The sequence below is a fragment of the Artibeus jamaicensis genome, unplaced genomic scaffold (genome assembly GCF_021234435.1).
Source record: "Artibeus jamaicensis isolate MK-2021 breed Jamaican fruit bat unplaced genomic scaffold, CSHL_Jam_final contig_76, whole genome shotgun sequence".
NCBI classification, from domain to species: Eukaryota; Metazoa; Chordata; class Mammalia; order Chiroptera; family Phyllostomidae; genus Artibeus; species Artibeus jamaicensis.
This window is the reverse complement of record NW_026521954.1, coordinates 23,892,184-23,918,830: the sequence shown is the minus strand read 5'-3', so window position 1 is coordinate 23,918,830 and position 26,647 is coordinate 23,892,184. Positions and strand designations below refer to the sequence as shown.

The 26,647-nt window shown below is 52.6% G+C and overlaps 1 protein-coding gene across 5 annotated transcripts; it reads right to left on the bottom strand.

Moving 5' to 3' along the window:
- Positions 1-215: 215 nt before the first annotated feature.
- On the bottom strand, positions 216-26,608 carry ZBTB49 (zinc finger and BTB domain containing 49). 5 transcript variants are annotated; one of them, XM_053672414.1, is made up of 9 exons: positions 26,517-26,608; positions 22,419-25,310; positions 19,206-19,375; positions 16,433-17,535; positions 12,489-12,535; positions 5,318-5,391; positions 3,981-4,063; positions 3,730-3,891; positions 216-1,365 (listed from the first exon to the last, which is right to left on the bottom strand). In XM_053672414.1, the coding sequence occupies exons 2-9, from the start codon at positions 22,434-22,436 to the stop codon at positions 689-691; spliced, it is 2,334 nt and encodes a 777-aa protein (XP_053528389.1). In that variant the 5' UTR covers positions 22,437-25,310; positions 26,517-26,608; the 3' UTR covers positions 216-688. The 5 variants fall into 5 exon arrangements, with proteins under 5 accessions (XP_053528389.1, XP_053528391.1, XP_053528390.1 ...); XM_053672416.1 differs by lacking the exon at positions 26,517-26,608 and adding an exon at positions 26,100-26,503; XM_053672415.1 differs by lacking the exon at positions 26,517-26,608 and adding an exon at positions 25,685-25,865.
- Positions 26,609-26,647: the final 39 nt, after the last annotated feature.

Sequence of the window (26,647 nt, the reverse complement as noted above, 5' to 3'; positions counted from 1 at the left end):
CTAGACGAGAGAGAAGACCCAGGAAAGAGCCTCGGGCTGAGCAGCCGGCCCACAGCCTGCCTGGCAGGCGGCAGCCGGGCCCCGAGCCCTTCCGTGGTTTCAGAGGCCCGCTGTCGCAGGGCGGCCACACGGACCCCACACCTCTCCTGAAAGGGTGAGCCCCTTGTTTGTTTCCCACTGCTATGGCCTTGAGAGTAATAAAAATGCTGGAGGAAACACACTGTATAGGAAGGCAAGTTTCATTTATTCAAATTAAATTATAGTATGAGTTTCATATACAAATAAAATCTGTGTAAATAAAAATACAAAATGCAACCAATTTCAATCATGTAAAAATGGAGAAATATTTGTATTATTATATATATTTTCCCTTTAGCATGACCACACTGCACAGTAGCTAGTGCTGTCTATACCCCATCGGCTGGCCACGGGCTGGTCAGAGTGGCTTCCCCAGCCTCTGGCTCCTGTGGTGCCCACTACCACGGCGCCTGCTCCCACGCTACAGTCCGCTTCCCTGTGAGCCGGCGGCCTTCCCTCCCAAGCCGAGCTCACAAGGCTTCCAGCTACAGCCGCATCAGGAGGGAAATGGTCCCGCTGTGCCTGGGCTGAATAGAGAAGGCTCTCTCCTGGAGGAGGGCCTGCTGGACTCAGGAGGAGCCCCTGATGCTGAGAAGCGCCAGCACCAGCATCACTGGTCCAGCTCATTTTCGTTCCGCAGCGTCTTCATCGCCAGCCCCCACAGAGTCATGCTGGAGAAGAACTGGCCTTCCGAGTCTCTGTAGGCTGTGGCTGACACCCGGCCACCCAGAGGCTCGCCGCAGTGATTGTCCAAAGTGGCCAGAGAGGAGCGGATTGTGACCATGCCATCGGCTGGCAGTGGCCCATCACTGGTGGAGGCGTCCACGGCCGAGTAAGCGAAGGCCTGATGCTGCACGTGCTGCCCCGGGGCCTTGGTGAGTTTGCCAGGATCCAAACCGAGCTTCTCCTGGTCACTGACTCCGTGAGGCTGAGTCAAGGACCGGAACTTACAGTAGGAGCCGGAAGGGTGGCCGTCCAACTCTGTCACCGACTCTTCCACTGGGTGGCCAGGAGGCTTAGCAGATGCGGGCACCACAGGCACAGACACGTCTTGGGGAAAGGAGTCAGAGAGCTGGGCCTTGTCCAGGTCCGAGGTCTCCAAGGCGTGGGCGAGCTCCTGCAGAGCGTCCGGGCCCTCGTCATCGGGCCGACAGTGCATCCGCCGGTGCCGCCGCAGCACTGCCGAGCGGGTGAAGCACTTGTCGCAGATCTCACATGTGTATGGCTTCTCCCCGGTGTGAGTGCGGACGTGCCTGCGGAGGTCCCCGGACCCCCCAAAACACTTCCCTGGACAAAGGAAGAGGGGTCTTTTCAGAAGCGGGTGTTGAGAGGACCCCCGCCCCTTCCGGAACATGGAAGAGCCAGCACTGAGGGCGGAGTCCAGCCTGCCACCATCTGCTCACTCTGGAAGTCCCCACACCACCCACGGCCTCTTGGTTCGGGGGTATCTCCGTGGGACTCTGTCCCCGTGCACGGGAGCACCTTGCTGGGTAAGCTGGGCTGCCCGCCCCTGCGGCTCTGGGTGCTGGAAATCTGGTCAGTTTCATTTACGTTTTTGTAAATCTAGCACAGCCGATCTACACCATAGAAACAGCTTTTCTAAAGGCATTTGCATATTCAGCTGTGAACTTAACTTTACACATATTTCTCCTGGCTCTACGTCCTTTCTCTGTGGATATGACAGGCAGGAGGCATTTCCACGATTAGAGAGGTAAGGGGAGCAGAGGGGGAAACCTGTCAATAACCTCACGAAGTCACGGTGCATTTACAAAGCAGTGAGAACGGCGCACGCGCATACACACACACACACACACACACACACACACACACACACACACACACACTTCACTGCTCCCTTACTGTACGTCACTGATCTGAACCCTCGGCCCTCCAGCCCTGGTCAGTACGGTGGGCTCTCTACACAGGGCAGCCTTTGGGGCCTACGGTCCCCTGGAGCACAGAACGGGAGTGTTTCCACCGGGACAAGGGACATGGTGGCCAGAGAGCTGACCCGGAGCCCCTTGATATCCAGTGTAAATGGAGCGGCCAGAGGGGCCGCAGAGACCCCAGCAGAGAAGGTCTCAAACGAAACTGCTGCGATACCGCAGGCTGGAGGAAAACAGACGTCTGTGTCCTGGAAAGTGTAGCGGAAGCTGGGAAGGGAGAGAGCGGGAAGGGGCGTGAGGTGCCAGGGAGGGGGGGCAGGGAGAGGGGAGGAGAGGCTATACACATGCAAAGCCCAGAATGTGAAGCCATGGCAAAATGGAACCTGTCTTCTCAACTTAAGGAAGTGAAAACACACGCACACATTAACTTGTACATGAGTGTGCACTGTAGATTTGCTAAGTGAAGGAAGTCAGCTACAGAACACCAAGCAGCGTGTGATTCCGTCTCCATGAAATGTCTGGAGGAGGCAAATCCCCAGAGACAGAACGAGGCTGACAGTCAGCCAGGGCTGGGATGAGATGGGGAGGGACGCCAGGGTGCGGAGTTTCTCTGGGCTACAGAATGGTCTGCAAGCTGGCGAGGGCTGTACAGCTCTGTGACGGGCAGACCCTCCGATGGCTCACTTTACAGGGGCGGACTTATGGCGCGGGACTTGCACTGCAGTACAGCTGTGCCTGGCCATCTGGACCTGCCTCGCAGGAACGCCCTTGCTCCCTTCCTCCTCGTCACCCACCCCCAGGGCTGACAGCAAGGTGGGGAAGGGGTGGAGACAGACGGGGGGTGGGAAGAGAAGGTCCTGCCTTGCTCCCTGATGCAGGGGCCTCGGCCAGCAACAGGTCCCTGCTGGGGAGCGAAGAGAAGACGTAACCTGAAATCGGGTGGATGGTGGTAACAATGACGTGGGACTGACACCGTGTGGCAGCAATTAGAGACGGCACTGGTGACAGACGGTGACACAATTCTGCTTTCTAAGTGTGATGGGGACAGTCATGGAGCTGCCTGACTGAGCCCAGGAGACCTGCACACAACTGAAGCAGGGACAGAAACAAAGTCGTCCTCCGGTTACACCCGGGTCCTGCCCTACTTGAGATCCCAATGACAACTGGAAGGAGCCACTCTGCACAGTCCCCCGATTCCAGGCTTCCCATAGCTGGCCTCGGGGTGTTCCCCCCACTTGTTCCCATCAGTGTCAAGTACTTCTTGTCACAGGTGTGCAAACACACACACGCCCCCAGTTCTTCAGAGGCCGGAACATGCTGCCATCACAGGTCTCGTGGTCCGTACAACGTCAGCTCTCCCTCCCCTACCTCGATGACTCCACTGATCTGTCAAATGCCTGTGGGAATGACCTTTGCCTCCTGACACTCGATCCCAGGAAGCCCTCCCTCTCAACCCCGGTGTGAGCTCTGATGCTGCAGAGGACGGACTAGCTGGCTGCCCCTGCCCTGCTCTCCGGGCGCTGCGCCCCCTGGCCCGGACCAGGAGCGAGGCCCTGGGGCTCTAAGTCACCCGGAACCTGGAGCATCTTAGCAGAGTTCCGGACACCTGAGACACTCAGTGAATGTCTGATATATGAACACGGGAACGAGAGAGGAAGACCACGAGACGCTAAAGAAACAGCAGGGCTGCCACTGTACCCGTGAGGGAGGGACGGCTGACCCGAGGCCCCGGCACAGCCCAGCGCTGCGGCCGGCAGACACCCACCGCAGGCCGCACAGCTGTACGGCCGCTCCCCGGTGTGCCGGACCCGGTGCTTCACCAGCTTCCTCTGCATGTTGAAGGACTTCCCGCACTCGTCGCAGGTGAACACCTTCTCGGCCGTGTGCGTCTTCTTGTGCTCCTTCAGGTTGCTGAAGTTGCTGAACCCTGGGGAGGCCGGCACAGCAGTCAGCTGGGGCTGAGGGTGTCTCGGTCAGTGATCTTCACACACAACAAAGGCACACACGCAGCCATACCTCGGCCGCAGATGTCACACAGGTGCGGCTTCTCCCCCGAGTGGATGACGATGTGACGCTGCACGTCCCCAGAGGCTGCGAACCTGTAACGCAATGAGGAGATGCGGTCAGAGCCGTCCCTCACTGCTGCGTGTCCTCCTGACTGTGGGCCGCTGCGGGGAGGCCGGCTGCCCGGCCATTCCTCGGAATGCAGTCAGGAGCCTCCTGGTTTCACCTAAAACGCACATTAAAAAGACTTGACTGTTTTCTTCTTTTTAAAGGAAAGCAGAAGACACTGCTAACACTTCATCTTCTTAGTTGCATTAATCTTTCTTCCTCGGGGATGGCCACCACCTGGCTGGCAGCGACTCCTTGGGTGTGGAAAGCTAGGCCCTCTCCTTCCCCCGCACTCATCAGAGGAGGGTCGTGCAGTGCTTGGCCGAAAGGGAGGTGTGGGCGGCCGGGCAGCTCTGACCTGCTTTCCGCCCAGACGACTGCTCTCCTGAGACCTGAGCAGCCCCCACGCCCATGCTCCCGCAGTGTGTGCGACATCCTGCGCCAGCGTACTTGGCCTCGGTCCCCACGGGTCTCTCCCTCCCAGATTCTTGAGCAGGAGAGTCACAGGCAAAGAACTGGTGCTCCCACCACAGCACCCGCACACAGTGGCAGGTGGCTAACACAGTGAACGAATGTTTCAGTGAGTGACGACAGGGTCACGTGCCTGGGAGGGACAGTGCTGGCTGATGCCTGTGGCCCTGGCAGGGCCATTAGAACGGAGCACGTGGGCTCAGACAGTGACCCCAGGGGGTGGGACAGGCCTGTGCACACAGGAGGGACCCTCCTCAGACCACACTCCATCTCCAGAGCAAAACTACCGCCAAGCCCACGCTCACCTCCTGAGTCCGAACCCCCCCCCCCACCGTCCTTGGGCTGGCCTCCTTCCGTCCTTCCTGTTGCTGGCTCCCAGCCCTGAGGGGCCCACGTGGGGCCCTTCCTGTCACCCCGTCCCGAGGTCTGGGCACCCAGGTTGCAAGTCTCACATTCCATGCTGGACACTCACCTGCGTGGGGCATCCATCTATGTTCACAGCCATTGTTAGAAAAAGTGGAAATTTTAGTACAAAATAATTCTGTTTCATGTAAAACCCATTTCTAAGTCCCCTGTCCTAAATTTTCTTTCTTCACATTAACATCTGTTCCTGTTACTCTCATGGGTCGCCTGCTGGCCTGCAGAGGGGGACCGGGCCTGTGTCCCTGTGTGGCACAGGCAGCCCCCAGGAGGCTCGTGGACAAACTGCTTTCCAAAGAGACCGGGCCGCAGGGTGCTCCCCACGGGCCAAGGACCGGCCCAGCACTGACCTCTTGCCACAGACTTCGCAGATGTACGGTTTTTCCCCAGAATGCCGTCGTAAGTGAGTCTGCAAGTTACCTGCCTGCAAAAAAGGAGAAGAAAAGCACACCGATAGCGAAAGGGTTTTTACAGACAGTTGTATACATTCAGATGGAAAACTGACAGGTCTGGCCAGGTTCCCAGAGGTCCAACCGCCAAAGGAAGACTAGACGCGCAGGACTCGGAAGGAGCCACGTGCGGGGTGAAGGGCCGCCCGGTCCCAGTGGGGGGTCCCCACCTAGCGTCTGCTGACCCGGACTGGCTCTTGACTGTGCTCCTGGGCTGAGGGCTGCGTGTGAGCCCCCACTAGCCCCACTGCAGGCCTGCCCCATGCTTCTTTCTTAAAGGGGGCAACACACAGTACAGGCTGTGGTGGGGGTCGCTGAGCTTGTGTTGGAAACAGACCTTGATGTATTATTTGCAATATGTTTAAAGTTGGACCATCTATATGCAAGGATCACTTGGGGAAAAACTAGCACTTGCACAGTTATTTCATATTAATTGTTTATTCCTAAAAACATATTTTTGTTTGTAAAGGCAAGACACTCTGAACAGCCGTTCCTCCGCAGCACCAAGCTGTTCTGACAGGTTTGTAATTTGGCCCTTTGTGCAAAAATGCAAATCAGGGGTCACAAGAGTCCTCCGCTGCAGGGACTTCATGTCCCTGACTCTGACACTCGCAGGACTCTGCAAACACCTAACTCGTTTAAATGGAGGTCACCAGATGGACTTCCAAGTACTAATCAATAGGAAGTCAATGTTAAATTGCCTAGAGTACGGTGAACTTGAGATCGCAAGTGCCTCGGCTAGTGAAACTGCCCCTGTGTAATGCTTCACATTAGATCTGGAGACAGAACCCCCTGCCGTAGTTTAGGTTAACAGTCTCAATCTCTCACACCACTTGATTTTTTTAGAGTGTTCCATTGAAAACCAAACACTGAACTGAACAAATATACCCACGTGTAAAAAGCACAGGCATGCACAAAATAATCCAAAACAGGGAGAATGAACAGCAATACCCAACTAACATGCCTGGCTATGTAAATGTGCACATTATGTTTTCTATGGACTGCAAAGACAGTTCATGGCTCTGGGTTTGAAGGTGGCTCTGAAGTCCACGTGTGGATGGAAATGTACAGGAATAGAGAGTGTGGCCTGGATTTCCTGTGGTGACATGGAAGACTCTGTGTGTCCATCAGACTCCGGGAAACAGTGCGTTCAGTACCACCTTTCAGAATGTGACACACGGCGTCCAGCACAAGTAACACCCCATTCTCATTACAGAATCTTCTATTACAAAGTCATGAGCATGTAACTCTGTAACATAACAATGTCACACAAACACACCCTATGACATTTTAGGTGAAATGTTCACATTAAAACTATAAATTATTACACCCATGATATTACCCTGCCAACCACACTCAAGCAGGCCTTACTTCTGCCAGCTCCTGTATACGGTTTAGACAAAAAACCCCTCAGGTTTACTTCAGGTAACCAAAAAGAAAGAACTTGGACAATTGTTGGGAAGTATTTTGGTAAAATAACTATGAACCACACAACAAAGCAACCAACGTCAGCAGCAATATGCATGTGGTCTGCGGCCCTCACACACGTCCCCAAGGCGACCACAGTGACGGTGCGAAAACCTAATTTTCTGGGTGAAAAGCTGAGGTTCAGACGGAGCGGCTGCGGCTCCGTCACACAGCCGGGCCCGGAGCCAGCTCTGGTTTGTGGGAGTCTGAGGGCTGCCTTACGTGAGGGGAAACACTGAGGACGCGCACGTTTCTGTGCGTAAACTAGCTTGTGCTTGAATGTCAGTGTGACCACCAGGCACGCTGCCACCAGGACACGGCACACTGGGATCACAATAAGGCACCTCTGGCTGCTTTCAATCAGCCACTTCTGAATTTCAGGACAGTGCATGGGTCATACGACAATTCAAATGCCACCACCTGCTCAACCGTGAAATCGGACCCCTTGTTCAACCATGTTGTAAACTATGTCTAATGACTGGAGTTCAGCCTCCGAGCCCGCCCTCAGCAGCGCCGCCTCTCTCCTTTCAAAGCAAAGCGCAGCTGTTACGTGTTTTCCACGTGATACGATCCGACGGTCTTCTACTCAATATCACAATGAGCAACAGTAAAAAATCTTACAAAGTGTTTCTTTAACCCTTTAATAGTGGACATAAATCATAGAAATAATGATCTTTTCCCACATAAATGATATAAAAGTAGATTAAATAATGAAAAAATTCTGGCAAAAAAGTCCAATGAATGCATTCAGATAATTTATACCAAATTACATGGCAAACTGGGGCCCAGACTGTTTGACCTTTACTTGTTTTTGGTTTTGGTAACCTTTGCTTTGCTCTAGTTATGTGCTAAGTTCGCAGATCGGGCCCTGGAGATTGCCTATGGTTGGATCCATGAAGAGCTCTAGCAAGTGGCAGTAATAATAGCGACCGTTAAAGACAAAGACGTTACTTCGAATGAAGCACTCGACTTGACCATCGCCACGCCCGCACACAGCAGCAGCGCCCCCACTGCACCGAAGGGCAGGTCTGGCGGGGGAGTCAGACTCGCCGACAGCGGGCTGCAGACCCTCGCTGAGGTGCGTCTGTGGACGGTCCAGCCCGGCTGCCTCGGAGCTGACTGGCTCCACCATAGAATGTCGGCCACAGGAAGGGTAGCTTCCTAAGCAAATACACTGTTACATTAGGGTGCGGGTGACAGAGTTCTGAACAGAAACGCTCCACTGTAGAAAAGAACTCTGACTTGCTGAGAGATTTTTAAAATGTTCTGAGCCCCTTTAGCATGTCCCGGGACAGCAGCATCTGAACAGGAGTGAACCACGCACGCCAATCTCTACCAGAGTGCCCTTCTGACGGCTGCTGACTGTTCTCGCAGACCAGTCAGTCAGGAAATCACAGAACTTTAGAGATACAGGGGGTCTCAGATCTTACAAGTCATCTAGTTCAGTTTTAGGACTTAAGGGTTTCACAAGGTGATAAAAAGGGGGAAATCTGGTGATTAACACAGAAATCACCTACACAAAAAAGATCATCACAATGACAAAGGGCATTTAACAGCAGAACTGTGGGAACTACCATCTCAAGAGCTGAAAATTTTATAACTTGGGAAAAGTTCATTAAACTACAGTACTCTTATTTTTGCATTTTCACCAAGGATGGAGTGAAACTTTGTCACCTCTGGCACACGGCCACATTAGTGCCTTGGGGACCACGTATCTAGGCAGCCTCCCACCGGGGGCTGTGGCCCTCCACCTCTGAGGGACCCTGCAGCCACCGCTCCAGACAGCGCAGTGGGAGGCCGCAGCACCTCCCGACCTGCCTTCCTGCAGGGCTGCTCCGGTTCCCTTCTGCTTCCTGGGAGGGACACACCACTGGACCCCTCTCCACGGACAGCAGAGCACACCCAGTGCACTGACGGGTGGACCCGACCGGCACTCACAGCCCCGCAGTTTCCTCCTCCCGACGCGCCTGTCATCCAGCTTCCACTCTGCACAGGGGACTCCCCGCTCCCGGCGGAGACGCCTTCCTACTCTACAGTGTGACTCCTACTTACTTCCCGAGACCCAGACAGACGGTGTCCAGCATTCAGTTGTACGTATGTACATCCTGTGGCCCAGCCTAGGATTACAGCAGTTTCTCAAAGTCAGGGTCTGATGCTGCTGATCATTGTGAAGATTGTAGTTGGCTTTTTTTTTCAAGCTAACCCTATTAAATACTAAATGAATCAAACAGCATAAAAAATCAATCCTCACTGGCCAATCTACTTTCTAACTTTCGAATCTTCCAGAAGGGAAAACATTTACAAAGTCACTTCTACCCAAGCAAACTCTATGGCAACTGCATGGGACCCCCCAATCCGCCGCGACCGCAGACATGTATCCCAGGTCATTGTGAGAAACAGTGCTGGCTCGAGGGGAAGGGTGGGCAGCGGGCTCCCATCACTGAGCCTCTCTACGTAAACGACGTGACCGTTCTCCTGGCCTACAAGGCCAGATTTTCAAGCTTATCCAATGTCTCCTTGTCTTCAGGGGCCCCCTAAGCAATCTCTCAACCTGCTCACGTCCCCACCTCGAACAACACTCCGTTCACGGGGAGAGGACCGCCCTCTCCCACGTGTTCCCCCTGCCCACGTGCACTCCGCTCACGGGGAGAGGACCGCCCGCTCCCACGTGCTGCCCCTGCCCACGTGCACTCCGCTCACGGGGAGAGGACCGCCCGCTCCCACGTGCTGCCCCCTGCCCACGTGCACTCCGCTCACACGGAGAGGACCGCCCGCTCCCACGTGTTGCCCCTGCCCACGTGCACTCCGCTCACGCGGAGAGGACCGCCCTCTCCCACGTGCTGCCCCTGCCCACGCGCACTCCGCTCACGGGGAGAGGACCGCCCGCTCCCACGTGTTGCCCCTGCCCACGTGCACTCCGCTCACGGGGAGAGGACCGCCCGCTCCCACGTGTTGCCCCTGCCCACGTGCACTCCGCTCACGGGGAGAGGACCGCCCGCTCCCACGTGTTGCCCCTGCCCACGTGCACTCCGCTCACGGGGAGAGGACCGCCCGCTCCCAGGTGTTGCCCCTGCCCACGTGCACTCCGCTCACGGGGAGAGGACCGCCCTCTCCCACGTGTTGCCCCCTGCCCACGTGCACTCCGCTCACGCGGAGAGGACCGCCCGCTCCCACGTGTTGCCCCTGCCCACGTGCACTCCGCTCACGGGGAGAGGACCGCCCGCTCCCACGTGTTGCCCCTGCCCACGTGCACTCCGCTCACGTGGAGAGGACCGCCCGCTCCCACGTGTTGCCCCTGCCCACGTGCACTCCGCTCACGGGGAGAGGACCGCCCGCTCCCAGGTGTTGCCCCTGCCCACGTGCACTCCGCTCACGGGGAGAGGACCGCCCGCTCCCACGTGCTGCCCCTGCCCACGTGCACTCCGCTCACGGGGAGAGGACCGCCCTCTCCCACGTGTTGCCCCCTGCCCACGTGCACTCCGCTCACACGGAGAGGACCGCCCTCTCCCACGTGTTGCCCCTGCCCTTGTGCCCATCACAGAGCTTCTGCGGTTTCACTGTACTGCACGGTTTGCACATCTGTCCCTTCCTCTGGGCTCCCTCAACTTTGTCCCCCGCAGGGCTCCCAGACACGGCAGGCTAGCAGCAGACACGTTCAGAATGAAGTCCTTGTTCACAAAAATGTTATCATTTCCCTATGAAATAAAACAACGTGCATCTGAAAACCGTAACTATACATAACTCTATACCCGTAAAAATCTGATAAAAACACAGACAAGAGCAGAGACAAGGGTTTCTCTAGTTCCCACCAGACAGGGCTGCCTGCAAAGACTCCACCTCACGCTGAAACTGCCCCGCCCCCAGCAGAGGCGGGGTCTGAGGGTGGGCGGGCCTGCGCCCAGGACAGGGGGCTGGAGGCGCATGGCAAGATGCCTGGATGCTTTCACCTCACAGGCTGGTGACAAGGAGTCGCGGACGGGGTCCAAACAGGAAGGGGACAGAACCTAAATGATCGGAGTTTAAATGAATAAAGGGCTTTCCAGTCCATTTTTTCATTTAATCCTAATAATATTCCCTTGACATAGTATTATTCTCATTTTAAGAATTATTAAAGTGAAGCCAAAGCAGCTGTGACTGCTGTAATAACTGCGGTCACTCTCTCAGGTCTCGCCTGTCCCACTGCCCCGAAGCTGTGACAGTAAACGGGGTGTGGTTTGCGAGAGCAGAGGGACTCACGAGGAGAGAAAGGAGGTGCTGGCAACGAGACAGGAAATGACGTTTCCTGAGTGCCAAGCATGTGCCAGGTTCTAAGCACTTGATCTTATCAATCCATTCGCTCCTCACACTCAAGCCAGTGGGGACAGCCCTTGTTTTACAGATAAGGAAGCTGAAATGCCAAGAGGTCAGGGAGCCTGCCCAAGGTCACTGAGTGAGCCACTGGCCGGGCTCGGATTCAGACTGCCGGGCTCCAGGGCCCAAGCTCTGAACCCCAGGAGAGGCCGATATGAAGAAGCCCCAGCTAGAGCGGCGACCAGAGGAACGATCGCTCTGTCCAGGCCTCAAACTCACTGCACACCTAGAGGGTGCTCGGCATGGCCCTGGATGGTAAGTAAGACACGGCCCTTGCCTCGACTAACAACCCAAAGGGAGAGCACAAAACGTGCTGAACCGCTGCTCGCAGGGCACAGGCAGACTGAAAGCCATCAGGATTGCGGGTCTGGCTCCGTGGGGAAGGCAGCAAAGACGGCGCTGCTCTGGCTGTTGCCGTGGCCCAGCAGGGCCCGCCTCCCAATTCTCACGAGACCAGCAGGGTCCCAATCGAGGCCTGCCCGACATCCTCTCCCCAGGAGAACAGCCTTGCACGTGCTGCCGCTGCAGGATTTACCCGCGGTGTGTCAGAGCAGCTGCGCGGTGACTGTGCCCCTGCAGGACTGTGCTGCTGGGCCCCAGACAGAGCAGCCTCTGTCTCCTTCATCCCTGGAGCTGACCGCCGAGCCCGGCCTGGGGGGAGAGCAGTTTCCTCCTGTCTCAGGAGGAAAAAGCGGTTCCCACAAGCCTGCATCCAAAATTTCCTCTAAAACATTCCATCTCTAGGTTCCTTTGGGTCTAGCACCCAGATCAGCGCAATGCCCACCGGAGGATGTGAGCATTGGCGGCACGAGAGAATGAATGCAGGCTGTCTGAAGAGAGGTCAGCTAAAGGTAGCAAAAGCGGAGAATGAAAATTGTCTGGTCTGTTTCCAACACCCTAGTATCTACAGCCCCAGTAGGAATTGGAGGACATGTGTCTTAACGCAGCCCGGCACAGTTTGCAGCCTCCAGGCAGAAGCTCCACATGGTCTGCTTTACTCCTGAGACAACATACTAGGACCGGACCCGCTGTGGGATGCAGGGGTAAAAGCGGGAGTCCTCGCACCGGTAAACAATGGCATTATCCCCCCAGGGCACTTGAAAATCATTTTCTCCTGATAGAGTCTGAAGTCTTTTAAATTATGGGTCTCCTCAGAGGCTTCTCTTACAACCTCCAAAGTGTGTCTTATTCTTATCGAAAATCAACACTGGGTTTCAGGTTTCCGAGTATTAACAATAAATAAAAGTATTCCCACCTGAGAGAAATGTTTCCCACAAATGTTACATTCAAAAGGTTTCTCACCTAAAACAAAACAGAACAATAACTTGTGAAATCAGTCATAGTATTTGCACAGCAGTTTTGTTTGAAATGTTCAAACTACCCCGTGAACAGCCACTCTCGGCAGAGACGTCACCACACAGAGCGTGAACACAGGCGCCCCCATGCCCTCTGCCCTGCTCATCTTGTCCTCAGGTGGTAAGTAGAAATGACATGTGAACCTGGACTTGACCTATGGTGAAGTCAAACTTACTTACTGCATCCAAACCCTGCCTAGGTTCTGGGGTCTTTCCCTTCAGCTGAACGCCAAACGTGAGCTCTCTCACCAAATGGCACGAACCTGTCCCCAGGTCCTCCGGCCTGACACCCTCGCTTCCCCATGAACTCCTCACAGAGCCAGGGTCGCATTCACACCACACACGGCGTGGACACGGACAGCCCCCAACAGGGAGGGACCTCCCGACAGAGCGACATGGAAAAGCCCCTCGCCTCTACCTTTCAGCCTTGGCTGAACACACCAATGGGGGGAGCAGGATGACATTATCAGAGCCACCTCGGACTTCAGGAACTCTGAATGACTACGTTTTCGTATGGAATGGATGGTAGAGAATGGAGCTCTACTACAAAGAAATCACAACAGTTACGAATAGTCTCTAGAAAATGATCAGTTTAATAATATACTTCGAGGTACCACCTTTAACCTGGGTAACTCTAATAAACAAAGTTGGAAGACCAAGAACCTTCCAATTCCCTCTTCCCCTCAAACAAGTGGCTGCATTAAGATTCTCTTTTAAAAACAACCTATGTCTTCCTACTGCATTGCTGGGACTTGCAGGCTTCTGGGCTCCTGCCAGGATACTTTTATTGGGTTGACCAAAAAGTCCGTTATGTTTTCTCCATAAAATAAAAGACACGTTTTTCATTTTCACCAATAACTATTGATTTGGATATTTTGAGCATGTCAGCTATCTCCCGCTATTTATTGGCCTCTGGTGGGTAGAGGCCAGGGGTGCTGCTCAGCATCTTCCATCCAATGCATAGACAGCCCCACAGCAAAGGATTATTTGGCCAAAATGTCAACAGTACCAAGAAACTTTGCAAACCACTTTTGATGTGTTTGATCAGTCACCACACCTTCTCCAGACACTGCAAAAATCTTTTTTGTGTTTCATTGGCTTTTTGACCTTTCTTAAAATAATAAAGTATAATATGCTGAAAATTTTGTGTTTTCTTCCATCTTCAATATTAAAATGGCTACACAAAAATTCACCAATTTTGATGTTTTTAAAAAAATGTACGTTGATGTGACAACTGTCACAATACAATCTAATACAATTGTTTCAAATAAAGTTGAAGACAACTAAGTGCTACTAGAGCCAACTTATGGAAAACCACAAACATATATGTTGGCTAACTTTTATTTTTTCCCCTGAAACTATTTGATGGCTTCCTCCAGGATGGGCGGGCAGAAAGCTTTTGACTCTGAATAATTATAATCACATGAATCCTGTACCTTGGGGCCACATCTATGCTTGAAATTAGGGGGTAATAGATTAAAGCCCCCCTTATGAGATCTGAGAGTATAAAAAAAGAGATCGACCACTAAGCCCCCCGAGCAACCAGGAGTAACCCCCCACTCCAGTGGCTGTCCCACTGTTCGCTCTTAGCAGCCCTTCACACTGAGACCCTGTGAGCTCTGGTCTGTGTGGCTGGACCTCTCAGCGTGGTCCACATGAGAAGTGAAAACCGGGTGACTGCTAAGACACACAACTAGACACCACCTTGGCCACCAGAGTGACGACAGCCGTTAGCCGACTCCCCTGACCACGTGGGGGAGGAGAAGGAGGAAGAGGCAAGCGACACCCTACACCACAACAGGAACAGCTCTGGCCTCACAGAGCCCCGGAAGGGTGTCCCTGATCCTCGGTCAAGAACTGCTGCCCTCTCAATCAAGGACTTAGGTTCAAGTGAGCACCTTCACCATGATTTGTGACTATTGTCACTCAAATATGTTCTCACACAATAAATAATTTTTATTTCCTTCAAAACTAAATGGGTCTCTCAAACAACAATTACAGTGATTGTTAGGCTCTAAGAAATTTAAGCAAATAGAATGACCTAAATTAAATTTTTCTCAGAGCAAAACTGAGTCACTGATACTGCCTTGATGTGGAGTATACTTCTGAACTCCTAGTAATCATAATGGTAGTACTTTACCTGCAAACACACTACAGAGGCTTTCACAGATATTGAATGGGCCTCTCAACCGCGCACGGAGGAAACACCGAGGCCCACCAGGCATCAGAGCAATGACACAGCGTCACCTCGGTAACTGCAGTTACACGAGCACTGTAAAAGCAGCTCTTCTAGAAAGTCTATTACTTCTCATGCCTGTGAGATGACTGGCATTTATTTGTAATGTGTATTGGAGTCATCATGTTTGAGTGTAGAAAAAAAGCTATACATATTGTACAATGTTAATGTATATATGCTGTTTAACACTTAAAAAATATCTTTGTGCAAGAGAAACATCGATCGATTGCCTCTCAAATGTCTCCAGCTGGGGACCTGGCCTGTAGCCCAGGCATGTGCCGACTGGGAATCCAACTTCGAGACCTTCCCATCCCCAGCCCGGTGCTCAGTCCACTCTTTAGAGAGCTTCTAGAAAAAACAAACTTTTTAGAAAGGGGAGGAGGTATGAATTAAGGTAAGAAAACTTTGAAAAATCAATGTTCAAAAAAGAAGAACTTCCATTTGAAAATATCAAATGGTTGAAACTGATCCTTATTAAAAAGTTTACCTCCTAAATCCCAAATCACAATTAAAAAAATCTGATATTCAAATTACTCTATAGAGAACTTTTAGAATTACTCAAACTAAGTTATTTTAGTCTGAATTGACCTATATTATGCTTTTAAAGAATGAACTTAAAATAAAGGAATAAACTTAATCTAATTCTAAAGAGACAACTAAAGTATAGCTTATCTGTTTTAGCACTTCAAAATAATTTACTATACTTCTTTAGAGATGGAAAGTTTATCATATAAAAACATAATTAAGGCCCTGGCTGGTGTGGCTCAGTGGATTGAGCACAGGCCTGTGAAGCAAAGGGTTGCCGGTTCAATTCCCAGTCAGGGCACATGCCTGGGTTGCAGGCCAGTTCCCCAGCAGGGGACACATGAGAGGCAACTACACATTGATGTTTCTCTCTGGCTCTTTCTCCTTCCCTTCCCCTCTCTCTAAAAATAAATAAAATATTAAAAAAAATAATTTTAAGGCCCTGGCAGGTGTAGCTCAGTGGATTGAGTGTGGGCCTGTGAACCAAAAGATGCGGCTCGATTCCCAGTCAGGGCATATGTCTGGGTCGCAGGCCAGTTCCCAGTGGGGGATGCATGAGAGGCAACTATACATTGATATTTCTTTCCCTCTCTCCTTCCCTTCCCCTCTAAAGATAAATTAAAAAAACCAAAAAACCAAACATAATTAAGCCCTGACTGGTGCGGCTCAGTTGGTTGGCAGCTGTTCTGCAAAATGGAAGGTCACTGGTTCATTCCTGGTCAGGGCACGTGCCTGGGGTTGTGGGTTTGGTCCCCAGTCGGGACGTGTGCGAGCGGCAGCCACGAGAGGCTACGGATCCATGTTTTGTCTCACACTGACGTTATCCTTCCTCTCTTTCCCCCTCCCTTCTCCTGTCTTTTTTGTTCCCTTTCTCTTTCTCTAAAATAAATAAATAAAATCTTAAAAAACAATGTAATAAAAATAAAAAATGTGACATCTTTTAAAACTGGCTCAATAGAAGCATCTAAAGAACTTTAAGAGGCATCACCAAAAGTGTCGATGACATCACCAAGTGCAGGCCACCGCGTGCGGTCGTCCGCACCCTCCCCTTCCCTTCCGCCTGCGGGCACTGAATCAGGTTACCTGTATGAGACCGTTTGTGAAGCTCCAGATTGCTCGGGTGTTTAAAAGGTTTTCCACACAATTCGCACGAGTACTGCCTCTGGGACTGGAGCATCTGGGACTGGTCTTCTGGCGCCACAAGCTCTTCAGGCCTCTCCGTTTCCTTAACGCAATTAAAATTCTCAGAACTGACCAGTTCCTCGCTGTCTCTGTCTTCAGCACTCGGACTGCTCGCTTTCTCTACAGCGCTTTCACTAGCAGAATCGATCCTCTTTGTGATACCCTCCTCCAACTCGGGTGCAGAAGTCTGCTCTGCAGATTTCTGTGACTTCAGGAAATTGAGCTTCTTAAGGTGAATGGCCTTTTTGAGCCTCATCTGTTTGGTGGGTTGCTGGAACGTGTCGTCTGCCTCAGGGTCCAGGGCAGGGTCACCCGGAGGCTGGGCCAGGAAGGTGGAAGGCAAGTGCTCGGTGGACGGCAGCGCGCATTCGGAATGAGTCACTGCAGAAGGCTGGTTTTCCACGGCTGCCAGGTCTGTGGACGGGCTGACACTGAAAGGCTGCTCTATTAGTCTCTCGTGACTGGGACAAGTGGCTTGTTTATAGTACTGCTTACTGTACAAGTTTCTGAGTTTGTAGTAGTAACTTGGCTGTTTGAATGGCAGTTCTGTGCAGCTGCTATCCAAAGGTTCAGGGGCTTGTTTTGAGGCTGCACCTGCAGGGCGGTGAAGGTGAACTGACGCTGGACCCCGAGAGTGCGGCCCGTCCAAGACCTCGCCGTGCTGGGCGTCTGCCGCACACCCCTGCAGTAAGGGAGGGGAGTAGTTCTCACTGACGACACAGTTAGTGTCAGAAGTCAGAGTGCTCTGCGGGGAGAAGGCACTGTCACCAGGGGTGCCAGGGGGCTGTTCCATAGTGGCCGACTTCAAAAACGTGTGGCACAGATTCAGAACGTTCTGGACTTGCAGACACTGCGCTATGTCCAGCATCACCTGTACGTTGTCCTGGTTGAGATCCAGATGAGACGTGTACATGAAGTCCAGGATCTGCCCGATGCCACTTACACTTTTAATGTCCAAGTGGAAAACATCATTCTTCTGGCCTGAGGAATTCTGGAAGAGGCTCCTGGTGACAGAGGAGACATGTTCATGGTGACAACAATCATACGGCCTATAAATAATCCTCGTATTAGTTAGTATTCAAAGTCACTGTCCTTTTATAAATGCCAGGATTTTAAAATTAAGTATGTGTTACCCTTTTTAAAAAATTGGCAAGGCATCCAATAATGCAATTCAGATAAATAGATTTAGTGTGCTGAATACCCAAACTTCCAAGTAGACCTCAAAGTAAAATTCTGCAATATCCTCATGGCTCTTTTTTTCAACCGTAATTACTAGTATGTATTAATTACCTATAGAGTACAGAAAACTAAAGGACACGCATTTTTAACTATTTCATGTTTAGTCTGACAAATCAGGTATTTTAGGCCATAAAACACATATAAAAATATTTCCATATCTAAGTGCCTTGAGTCACTGACTCCTACTCCCCCTCCCTCTGCCCTGGCGGCCACCGCCCTGTCTGTGTCCGTGAAGGTGGCTGCTCTAGGACCGTGACACGTACCCACGTCCCATTCATCACTCATTGAGCTGTCGGAGGTCGTCCGTGAGCCAGCAGTGAGAAAAGCCCGAGGAGTTCAGGAGGGAAGGGGCGCACTTCTACAAAGGCCACGCGCTCTACTCCAGGGGCAAGACAAACCCGCCAGAGAAGGAATCTGCACTAACACCGTTGGAGACGTTTTACGGCGCAGTCACCTGTTCCCCAGACAGCCTCCAGCTCTCCTTTTTCTTCAGGGAAGCACAAGTTAGAGGCGGGGCCGGGAAAACACCGCACAGTCGCTGTATCACGACATCTAAACCCAGCCGTCCTGGGAGGGCAGAAGAAAGGCAGAGCCTGGCTCCCAGACCACTTCCCGCGAGGACGAAACGTGCCTCCCACCGCAGTGCGCTACGTCCTCACAGCACACGCAGCGGCTGAGATCGGACCTGGTGACTCGGGGCTACCGAGGAAAGACTACAACCCGGTCCGTGGGCAGTTACCAGTGCGGGACGTGTTCTATTAGGAAAGGCATCGGAGACAAGCTTCGGTGCTTACGGAGGGCTAAATACGGAGAGCTAAATCTAGTTAACCAGGACACGTATGGAGAACTCTTAACTCTAACGTTAAAAATGAAACATTGTTGCTTGACGTTACCATTCGCAAGTAAATCTTTCATCTGGGCAAAAATGATTATAGGGGTTAGCAAACTGAGTTGGAAACTGTTTTCTTAGTCAAATGAGAAACAAAAAGTAAAATGTTTTAATAAAAAAAACAACAGCACAGAGGCTGTTTCCCCTCTCTGATTTCTTATCACAAAAAAAGTTTTTACCAGAAATTTTGTCCTAAAAGGATAAAAAGTATATATAAAAGACTGACGTTAATTAGAACAATTAAAAAATCAAAGGACTAAAATGATTTCAAGCACCCCAAATATATATATTTTGTTCAAAGTCTCTTTTGCTCTGAGGTCACTGTAAACACAAAAGCCAACAACCCACAATGCTGGGCACGGAATACAATAAATGACGTGTTATAGTGCTGTGCACCTGAAACCGTATAATTTTATCAGTCGATGTCACCCCATAATTCAATTAAGAAAACCCCACAATGCACCACAAAAGGGGAGTGAAATCCAAGGAGCAAATAAAGCTGGGTGCAAACGCTCCCACCCGAAGCGCCCCGCCCGGGCGCCGCACCTGAAGCACTGGCTGAAGGCCGCCAGGACGTTCTTGTGCGCTTTGAAGCAGACGCCCCTCACCACCAGCGTGCAGTCGCAGAGCAGGCCCTGGATGCGCTGCTCGTGCAGCTGCTGCAGCAGGTGGCAGCCGTGGGCAGCAACGGGGTCCATGCTCGGGGCACAGGAGACCTGCAAGGCAGAGCACAGACGAAACAGTGGATTTTACGGCAACGTGGAATGAAAGGGCGCCCAGACCGGCAGACCGATCTGTGGATCCATGGTTCCCTGCCGCGACGCCGTTTAAAGACAAACAAGCAAGCAAACAAAAGCAGCTTCTGAAGCATCTCGATCAGTGCTGTTCAATAGAACTACCTGCAATGATAAACATGTCCATATCTGCACTGTTATCCACACTGAGCACTTGAAATATGGCTTGTACAATCCAGGAACTGAACTTTTAATTTAATTAAATTTATGCTTAAACAGTCCTATATATAAACACTTATGGGGTTAGAAAAAAGCCAACTGGAAAAGACCGAATCAGCATTTACTGAGCACTTGTATAAGGACGCTGAGTTAGAAGTTGAGGGAAGTCTGGGGCTTGGAGGGAGAGACGGGTGAGGGAGAGAAGAGGGTCATGCAGAACCTTGCGGGCCCTTCCAAAAACCATGACTTTGACCCTGAGTGAGATGGGAAGTCATTACGTGGATACAAAAGCTCATCGCCCACCATCTATTCCCTGACTGCCGTGTGCCAAGTCCTAGGGTGACGAGAACGCACAGAACACACTGGGTCCCCGCCCTTGTGAAGCTTCACTTGTGGGGCAGGGGGTGTGCCCACAAGCGAATGACACCCAGCTAAACAAGATGGTCTGAGCTGGACACCTGGACACACAGGTGAGTGAAAACACGGGCTCTGCTGTGCAGGAGCTCCGTGTAGTAGGAGACGATGTATGGACGGGCAATATGGGCACACTTCCTTTTATCCTGCTTCACTATACCGTGCACCGCGGGTGTTGCATTTCTCACAAACTGGAGGAGGCCAGACCCTCCTCCACCAGCAAAAAGACTACCACTCGCTTTATTGCAGTGGCCTGGAACCGAGCCCACAGTGTCCCTGAGGTGTGCCTACAGTGGGGAGAAACGGAGTCAGACCGGGGTCAGACTATGGAGGTTAATATGGCAGGCTGCTGCACCAAAAACCTAAGAGGTCACTATCCACTTTGTTTGTTTCCATTCCCAGTGCAAAAGCATTACCGAAAAATGTCGCTAAACCAAGAGGCCAAAATCTGAGCTTTTCAACAGGGCCCCTTCTTCTGTTATTATTATTATTTATCATTATTATTGCTTTACCCCCCATGACTCCAAGATGTGCCAGCCAAAACAGGCGGAGTTCTCAGCCAGGGCCGCACCCTGGCCCACTCTCCTCTGCTACGTGACTCTGGGCAAATGACTTCTCCATGCCCTGCTCTCCTCGTCCTCTCTCACAAGTTACTGAGCTAAACGTGAGAACCCAGAAGAACACTGAGAATAGCAACGGGCAGATGTAAGTACTCAGCAAACGCTGTTGGTAAGGAATGCCGGGGGAGCCCGTTCAAGATGCAGACTCCTGGACACCGCCCCAGAGTTTTGTTCCATTGATCTAGCATGCGGCCCAGGCGTTTGCACTGTAAGCATCTGGGGACCCTGAAGCAGGTGGATTGGGGACCCTTGCCTTGCTCTCCCCCCAGAAAGCCTCCGGTTCTGGTAATTCCTGTCCTGGGGGAACCTTATTCACTTCTGACTCTCCTGCCTTCCCCACCCGGGCCAGCTGAGCTGTCACTGACTCCTGGAAGCCTTTCCTGCCACTCGTAACATGTGCCCCCTTCCCTACTGTTCCTCCTCCAGCCTGACTCTGGGGCACCCCTCTAGGATCTCACAGCACCCCATACGTACTGCCATAAGATTGTCACTATGTTCTGTCACCCGTCACCCCAACTCTGCTGTGAGCTCTGCAGGCACTATCTTACTCATCTTGCCTGGCCCCTAGCACATGCTCAGCCGCAGAACCTCCTGCCAGCTAACCACTGTTGGCAGCGAGTGGTGGGCAGCGGTTTTATCCACGTCTTTCGACTCCCTCTACACTCCCCAGAAGGGTGCTCCTGAATCCGCTGCACTCTTCATTCTCACCACGTCTGTCTCCCTCACTCACAGAAATGACCCACCTGACTTCACCAGGAGGCGGAGCTGATGGACAGATAACCTGACACAACCTGAGTGCCTTTCACTTCTTTGGTTTCGAATTTCCCACTCCTCTCCCTCCATCCCCCCAGCTTCTGTGCCTCCGCCTTTCCCCAGCAAACTCCCCTCTCCCCTTGCCCCCTCCAGGACTTTGCTTTGTCCCCTCCCCCACTCTTCATTGCTTCACTCTGCCTTCCACTGGTTCACCAGATTTTACAAACATACAGAGACCACCCCATGTTGAAACAAAACAAAACAGGACAACAAAACACACCCACTAGGTACAATTATTCACCACAGCCTCTCACACAATGTCTTTTCAAGAGTGGGGAAGAGAGGGTGAGAGAGAGATGCAAAGTAACATGGATGTGAGAGAAACATCGAGAGAAACCTGGATTGGTTGCCTTTTGTACATGCAACCAGGGACCAAACCTGCAACCCAGGCATGTGCTCTGACTGGGAATTGAACTGATAACCCTTCGGTTTGTGGTACGAGTGAGCCACATGGGTCAGGGCGCCTCTCATCACTTTCCAAAGAGCAATCTACACATCCTGCTTCACTTGGGGCTCCCTCTTGACCTTGCAGTCTTGCCGCCATTCTCACTGTGCCCAAACAGACTTGCCCACAACGTTCTGTCCTCTGCTGCATCCACCTCAGCCTCCCCCAACAGGTGCGAGTGTGGTCTGCCTCCCTCCCTCCGCAAGTCCTCCATCCCCAGGACACGTCTGCTCCCCTTACTGCGCCTTGATCTGACCTGCTTTGCTTCTTCCTCCGCAAGACCCCCAAAGGTTAACGTCCCTGAACACTCCACACCCGCTCTTTCCCTTCCTTGACAACCACATCTATTCTTGGCTTTCATCTGTTCTAAGCAGACAAGTCCTAAATTTGAACCCTTAGCTTCGAAAACCAGTTCCGAATGTCTAACTTTCTGCTAAGCATCTCTAACTGTATGACCCCTCAACTCAGAATCTCCAAAACGTGTCCCCCCATCACCTCACCCTCAGCTCCATACCTTTTCTGATCCCCCCATTTCTCTATGGGAAGCTTAGTTTCTGGGGTGTGGGGTCTGGGTGATGGCATGACCTCCTGGTTCGAGGTCAGGGTGGGATTCAGCGGTGGTGTCGTCCATAGAGAGATGCCGCAGCACTGGGAGTTCACGGAATCACCCGAAAGGGGGGGGGGGGTTGTCCGCAGTGCTGAATCCTCAGAGGCCCCACACAGCCAGATGACGGAGTATGATTACCTACACCACTTCACTGGCTACCTGGAAAGGAAAGGGTTTTTGGTTTATTATTACTGGTTATCATTTACCAACTACATAGTATAGGCTGGGCACTGTGCTAAGCATATTACCTATGCTATAATGCTGTAAGAATCTCAATATTACCACTTTGCAAGGAAATTAAGAATTGGGGAGTTTCCTGCCTGGTGTGACTTAGTGGATTGAGGGCCAACCTGTGAGCTGGAGGGTCACCAGTCTGATGCCTGGGTGGCGGGCCAGGTCCCCAGTAAAGGTATGCGGGGACAACCAGTCAAAGTGTCTTTCACACATCAATGTTTTTTTCTCTCTCTCTCTCTTTCCTACCTTTTCCCTTTCTCTAAAAGTAAATAAATAACATCTTTTAAAGAAAGCCAGGATTTAAATAAGTCCTGGCTCCTAAACCCTGTAGTCTATGTGTTAGATTCTGCTATCACCCATGAGAAAAAGAATGTCGGAAAACGCAAACAAAACCTTCCTCCACAGACTTAGGGGCAAAATGCAGCAAATATTCTGTATCTGCATGAAACATTTTCTAGCTATACAAGAGCGATAAAGGGAAAATTGTTTGGGATGACTCTTAGAATTATGATGACATGCAAAATTACAAATCATCCCAAAATTTACTTTGACAATAAAAAGTATGACTAATCTGTATTTTTTAGTGTAATCCTCTCATTGCTTCATGATGTTAATCCTGTAAGTCCCTTATAGGAAAAAAACTCTAGAAAAAGCATCGGTAATTTATGTTTCTTATGTGTCCTATGCATAACAAGTGGAAGTAATAAGGTATATAACTAATATAAGTAAAAATAACAAATATGCATCAAATGTTTCCCATATGCTACCAGACACTATTCTAAGCCTTTTACACATTAACTCACTTAATTATCAGAACAATGGTAAGACAGCTACTACATTACCCTCAGGTCCTAGATGAGGACAATGAGATGACAGTGAGGCACCTGGCAGACCACAGAGGGCCACAACTTCTCTGATGCTCCCCCCAAGGGGAAGAGGGTCTGCCCCCTCCCCTCGAATCTGCGCAGCCTCTGCCACAGTCAACAGAACAGGTGAGAGTGAGACCCGCAGACCCCGGCCCATTTCGCGGCCTGGGCGGTGGTGCGGCTGTAAGATGCCCATGGAGAGAACAGACGAAGTGGGAGAAGGGCTCTGCTAGGCCAGCCGATCGGCCATCCTTCCCAGGCACCAGCTACGGCAGCAAAGCCACGGTAAACCCCCAGACCGGCCCCACCACAAGCTGACACCAGTCTTAGCTGACATCGCAGGGAGCTGAAGAACTGCCCAGCACAGCCCTGCCTGAATTTTGGACCCATACAAACGTGAGATAAAATGAAATAGTTTTAAATCACTAAGTTTAGGGTAAATTGCTGCCCAGCGATAGATAACCTGACCAGGTACAGAGAGGATGGTCACAGGGTCAATAAGTAACAGGTAATCAATATGGAGTAAAGTTGTAATTTAAACCCAGGAAATCTGACTCGACAGCCCACAGGTTAACTCCCACTCCAGGATGTATGTGACAGATCGAAGGCCTTCCCTGGATCAATCGGCTGCCTCTGCAGTCTACTGCTAGGCCTGAGTGTGCAGGTGGCCCACAGACAAGCAGGGCTTGAGGACCAGTGCAAGGAACACCAGGCGCCCTGCTGTGACACAGAAGCTCGGCGCTCCCTCTCCCCCCATGTTTGCAGTGAAGTCACTCGGTGACAAGGAGCACACTCTTCTTTGGTGAAATCACGGACATCTGTCTCACTGCTCAGTGTACCTCTCGTACCTAGACAAGGCCCTGGACACAGGAGGCGCTCGATTCTTAGTTTCTGGATTGATATGCAGGCTTCAGTTTTTTCATCTGTAAAAATGAAGGGGTCCCCCACTGGGCTAATCTCTAAAGTTTCTTCCTGCTCTAAATGCTAAAAATCTATACTGAGAACGTGATGGGGGAAGATGAATGGCACAATCAATCAATCAATGTAAGAAAAGGGAAATATGAGAAAAGAGAACAAGAAAAACACAAAAGAAAGCTTAGGCAGATGTATGTGAAGGGGGCTGCTGAAGGGAACAAGAGCCGGAATGGAACTTTATGCCCCAGAGATGGCTCCCGGGGCCGAGGCCCTTCTGTTTGGTAGGATGACCTACCCACCGGTCAAACGCCAGAGAGACGGACTTGGGGAGGGTTGTTCAGTGGGGCCATCAACAGAGAACTCCCCCAGGGTCCACAGCCCACATCCCCCATCCCTGGCTTGCCTCGCAGGGACCTGTCTTCCTCTTTGGCCACCCTGCTTTTCAGGTGGCACATTCCCACCCTCCACCCCAACTCCAGTGACAAGTGCCCCGGGTCCAAGCAAATCAGCCTGTAGTCCTGCCCTAGCTCCACATGACTCCACGATGCTACACAGGCCAATTCAGTTAAGCCAGTGTTCTGGGCCTACTATGTGCCAGAGAGCAGTGTGAGGTACACTTGCAGGGTACACTCCTGGACCTCCACAGGCTATATGTCTCGGTGTCTCAGTATATGTCACAATGTTCACTTAACTTCACAGTGTCCACTCTGTGCCAGGCACCGAGGCACGGTCGTCCACGCCTTCAGGAAGTGTCAGTCCAGTGGGAGAGGCAAGTGTAGATACACTTGGAGAAAATGCAAAATTAATGTGGGGCAGGAGGGCTGGGGAGGCTTCCCCGAGGTTGAGGCATCACGCAGACACCGGCGTGCCAGAGAGAGGGATGAGCGCTCACCCCAGTCACCAAGGGAAGCGAACGGAAACGCTACAGCAAGCGCAGACAAGGAGGAGGCGCCCACCCGCGCCCTGCTTCGAAACCTCTTGGCCCCTTGCCCCTTCTCTAGGAGACGGTTCCCCTCCTGGTCCACTCCAGTGAACTCCGTCTGTCCTGGTCTGACACGTGTCCCCCACCCCAAATTCCTGTGCTGACTCCCCAGGACCTCAGAATGAGGCTATGTTTGAAGATGGGGCCTTTAAAGGGGCGATTAAGTTAAAACCCACCCCAGTGAAGCTAAAACCCGAATCCAATCGGACTGCTGCCCTTCTGAGAAGAGGAAACCGGACGCTGAGACCGCGGGGACGCTCCTGCACAGAGGAAAGACCCGGTGAAGACGCAGCGGGAAGGCGGCGCCCACGCGCCGGGAAGGGCCGCCCAGGAGGAGTCCACACCGCCGACCCCTCGGTCTCGGACTTCTTCCTTCCAGAACCGGGAGCAAATAAAGGCCGTGGTGCGGGCCGCTCCCCCCCGCCCCCGCCCCCGGAGCAAAGCCCACACACGCCACCTCGGGGGCCGGCTCCCCGAACGCCGGGTGCCTGCCGCTGTGGGCCAGACTCGGCAGCAGGCCCGGGGCCGGGCTCCTGACTTCCGTCTGCCCCTCCGAACACCCACCGAGACAGGGGCCGCTACGGTCCTCACCCACATGAGGGACGGGCCCCGGGGCTCACAGGGTGAAGGGCTGAGCTGGGCTCCGCGCTCAGCGACGAGGAGACCAGGCACTCGGGAGCCGAGAGCCGGAAGCGCAGGGCGGCAGGGCCCGAGCCGGAGCCCGGGTGGGGTTTCCAGGCCGAGGGGGCTATACGAGGGCGAAGGCCCCGCTGCCGGAGCCGGATCGGGTCTCTGCGTCCCCAACCCGGAGCTCGGTGCCGCCGCTGGTTAACTTCGCAAGACCCGGCAGCTCTCCGCCACCACACTCGGGGTGCCCCGGGAGGCGGGAGCGGCGGCGGGTCCAAGCCCCGTCCGGCCCTCAGGCGCCGGCCCCACTCGGGGCGCTCCCGCGGTGCGGGACCCGCACACCCTGGGGAAACCGGCCTGCCGGCCTGGCGGGCACCTTACCCCCGGACGCCGCTCTCGGACCCGCCGTCCGTCACCAGGACCCTCAGCACAGCAGCGGAGCTCTGCGGGCTGCGGCACCACCCGGACAACGCCCCCTCGGCCGGCCGGGCCCGCCCTCCCGCTTCCGCACC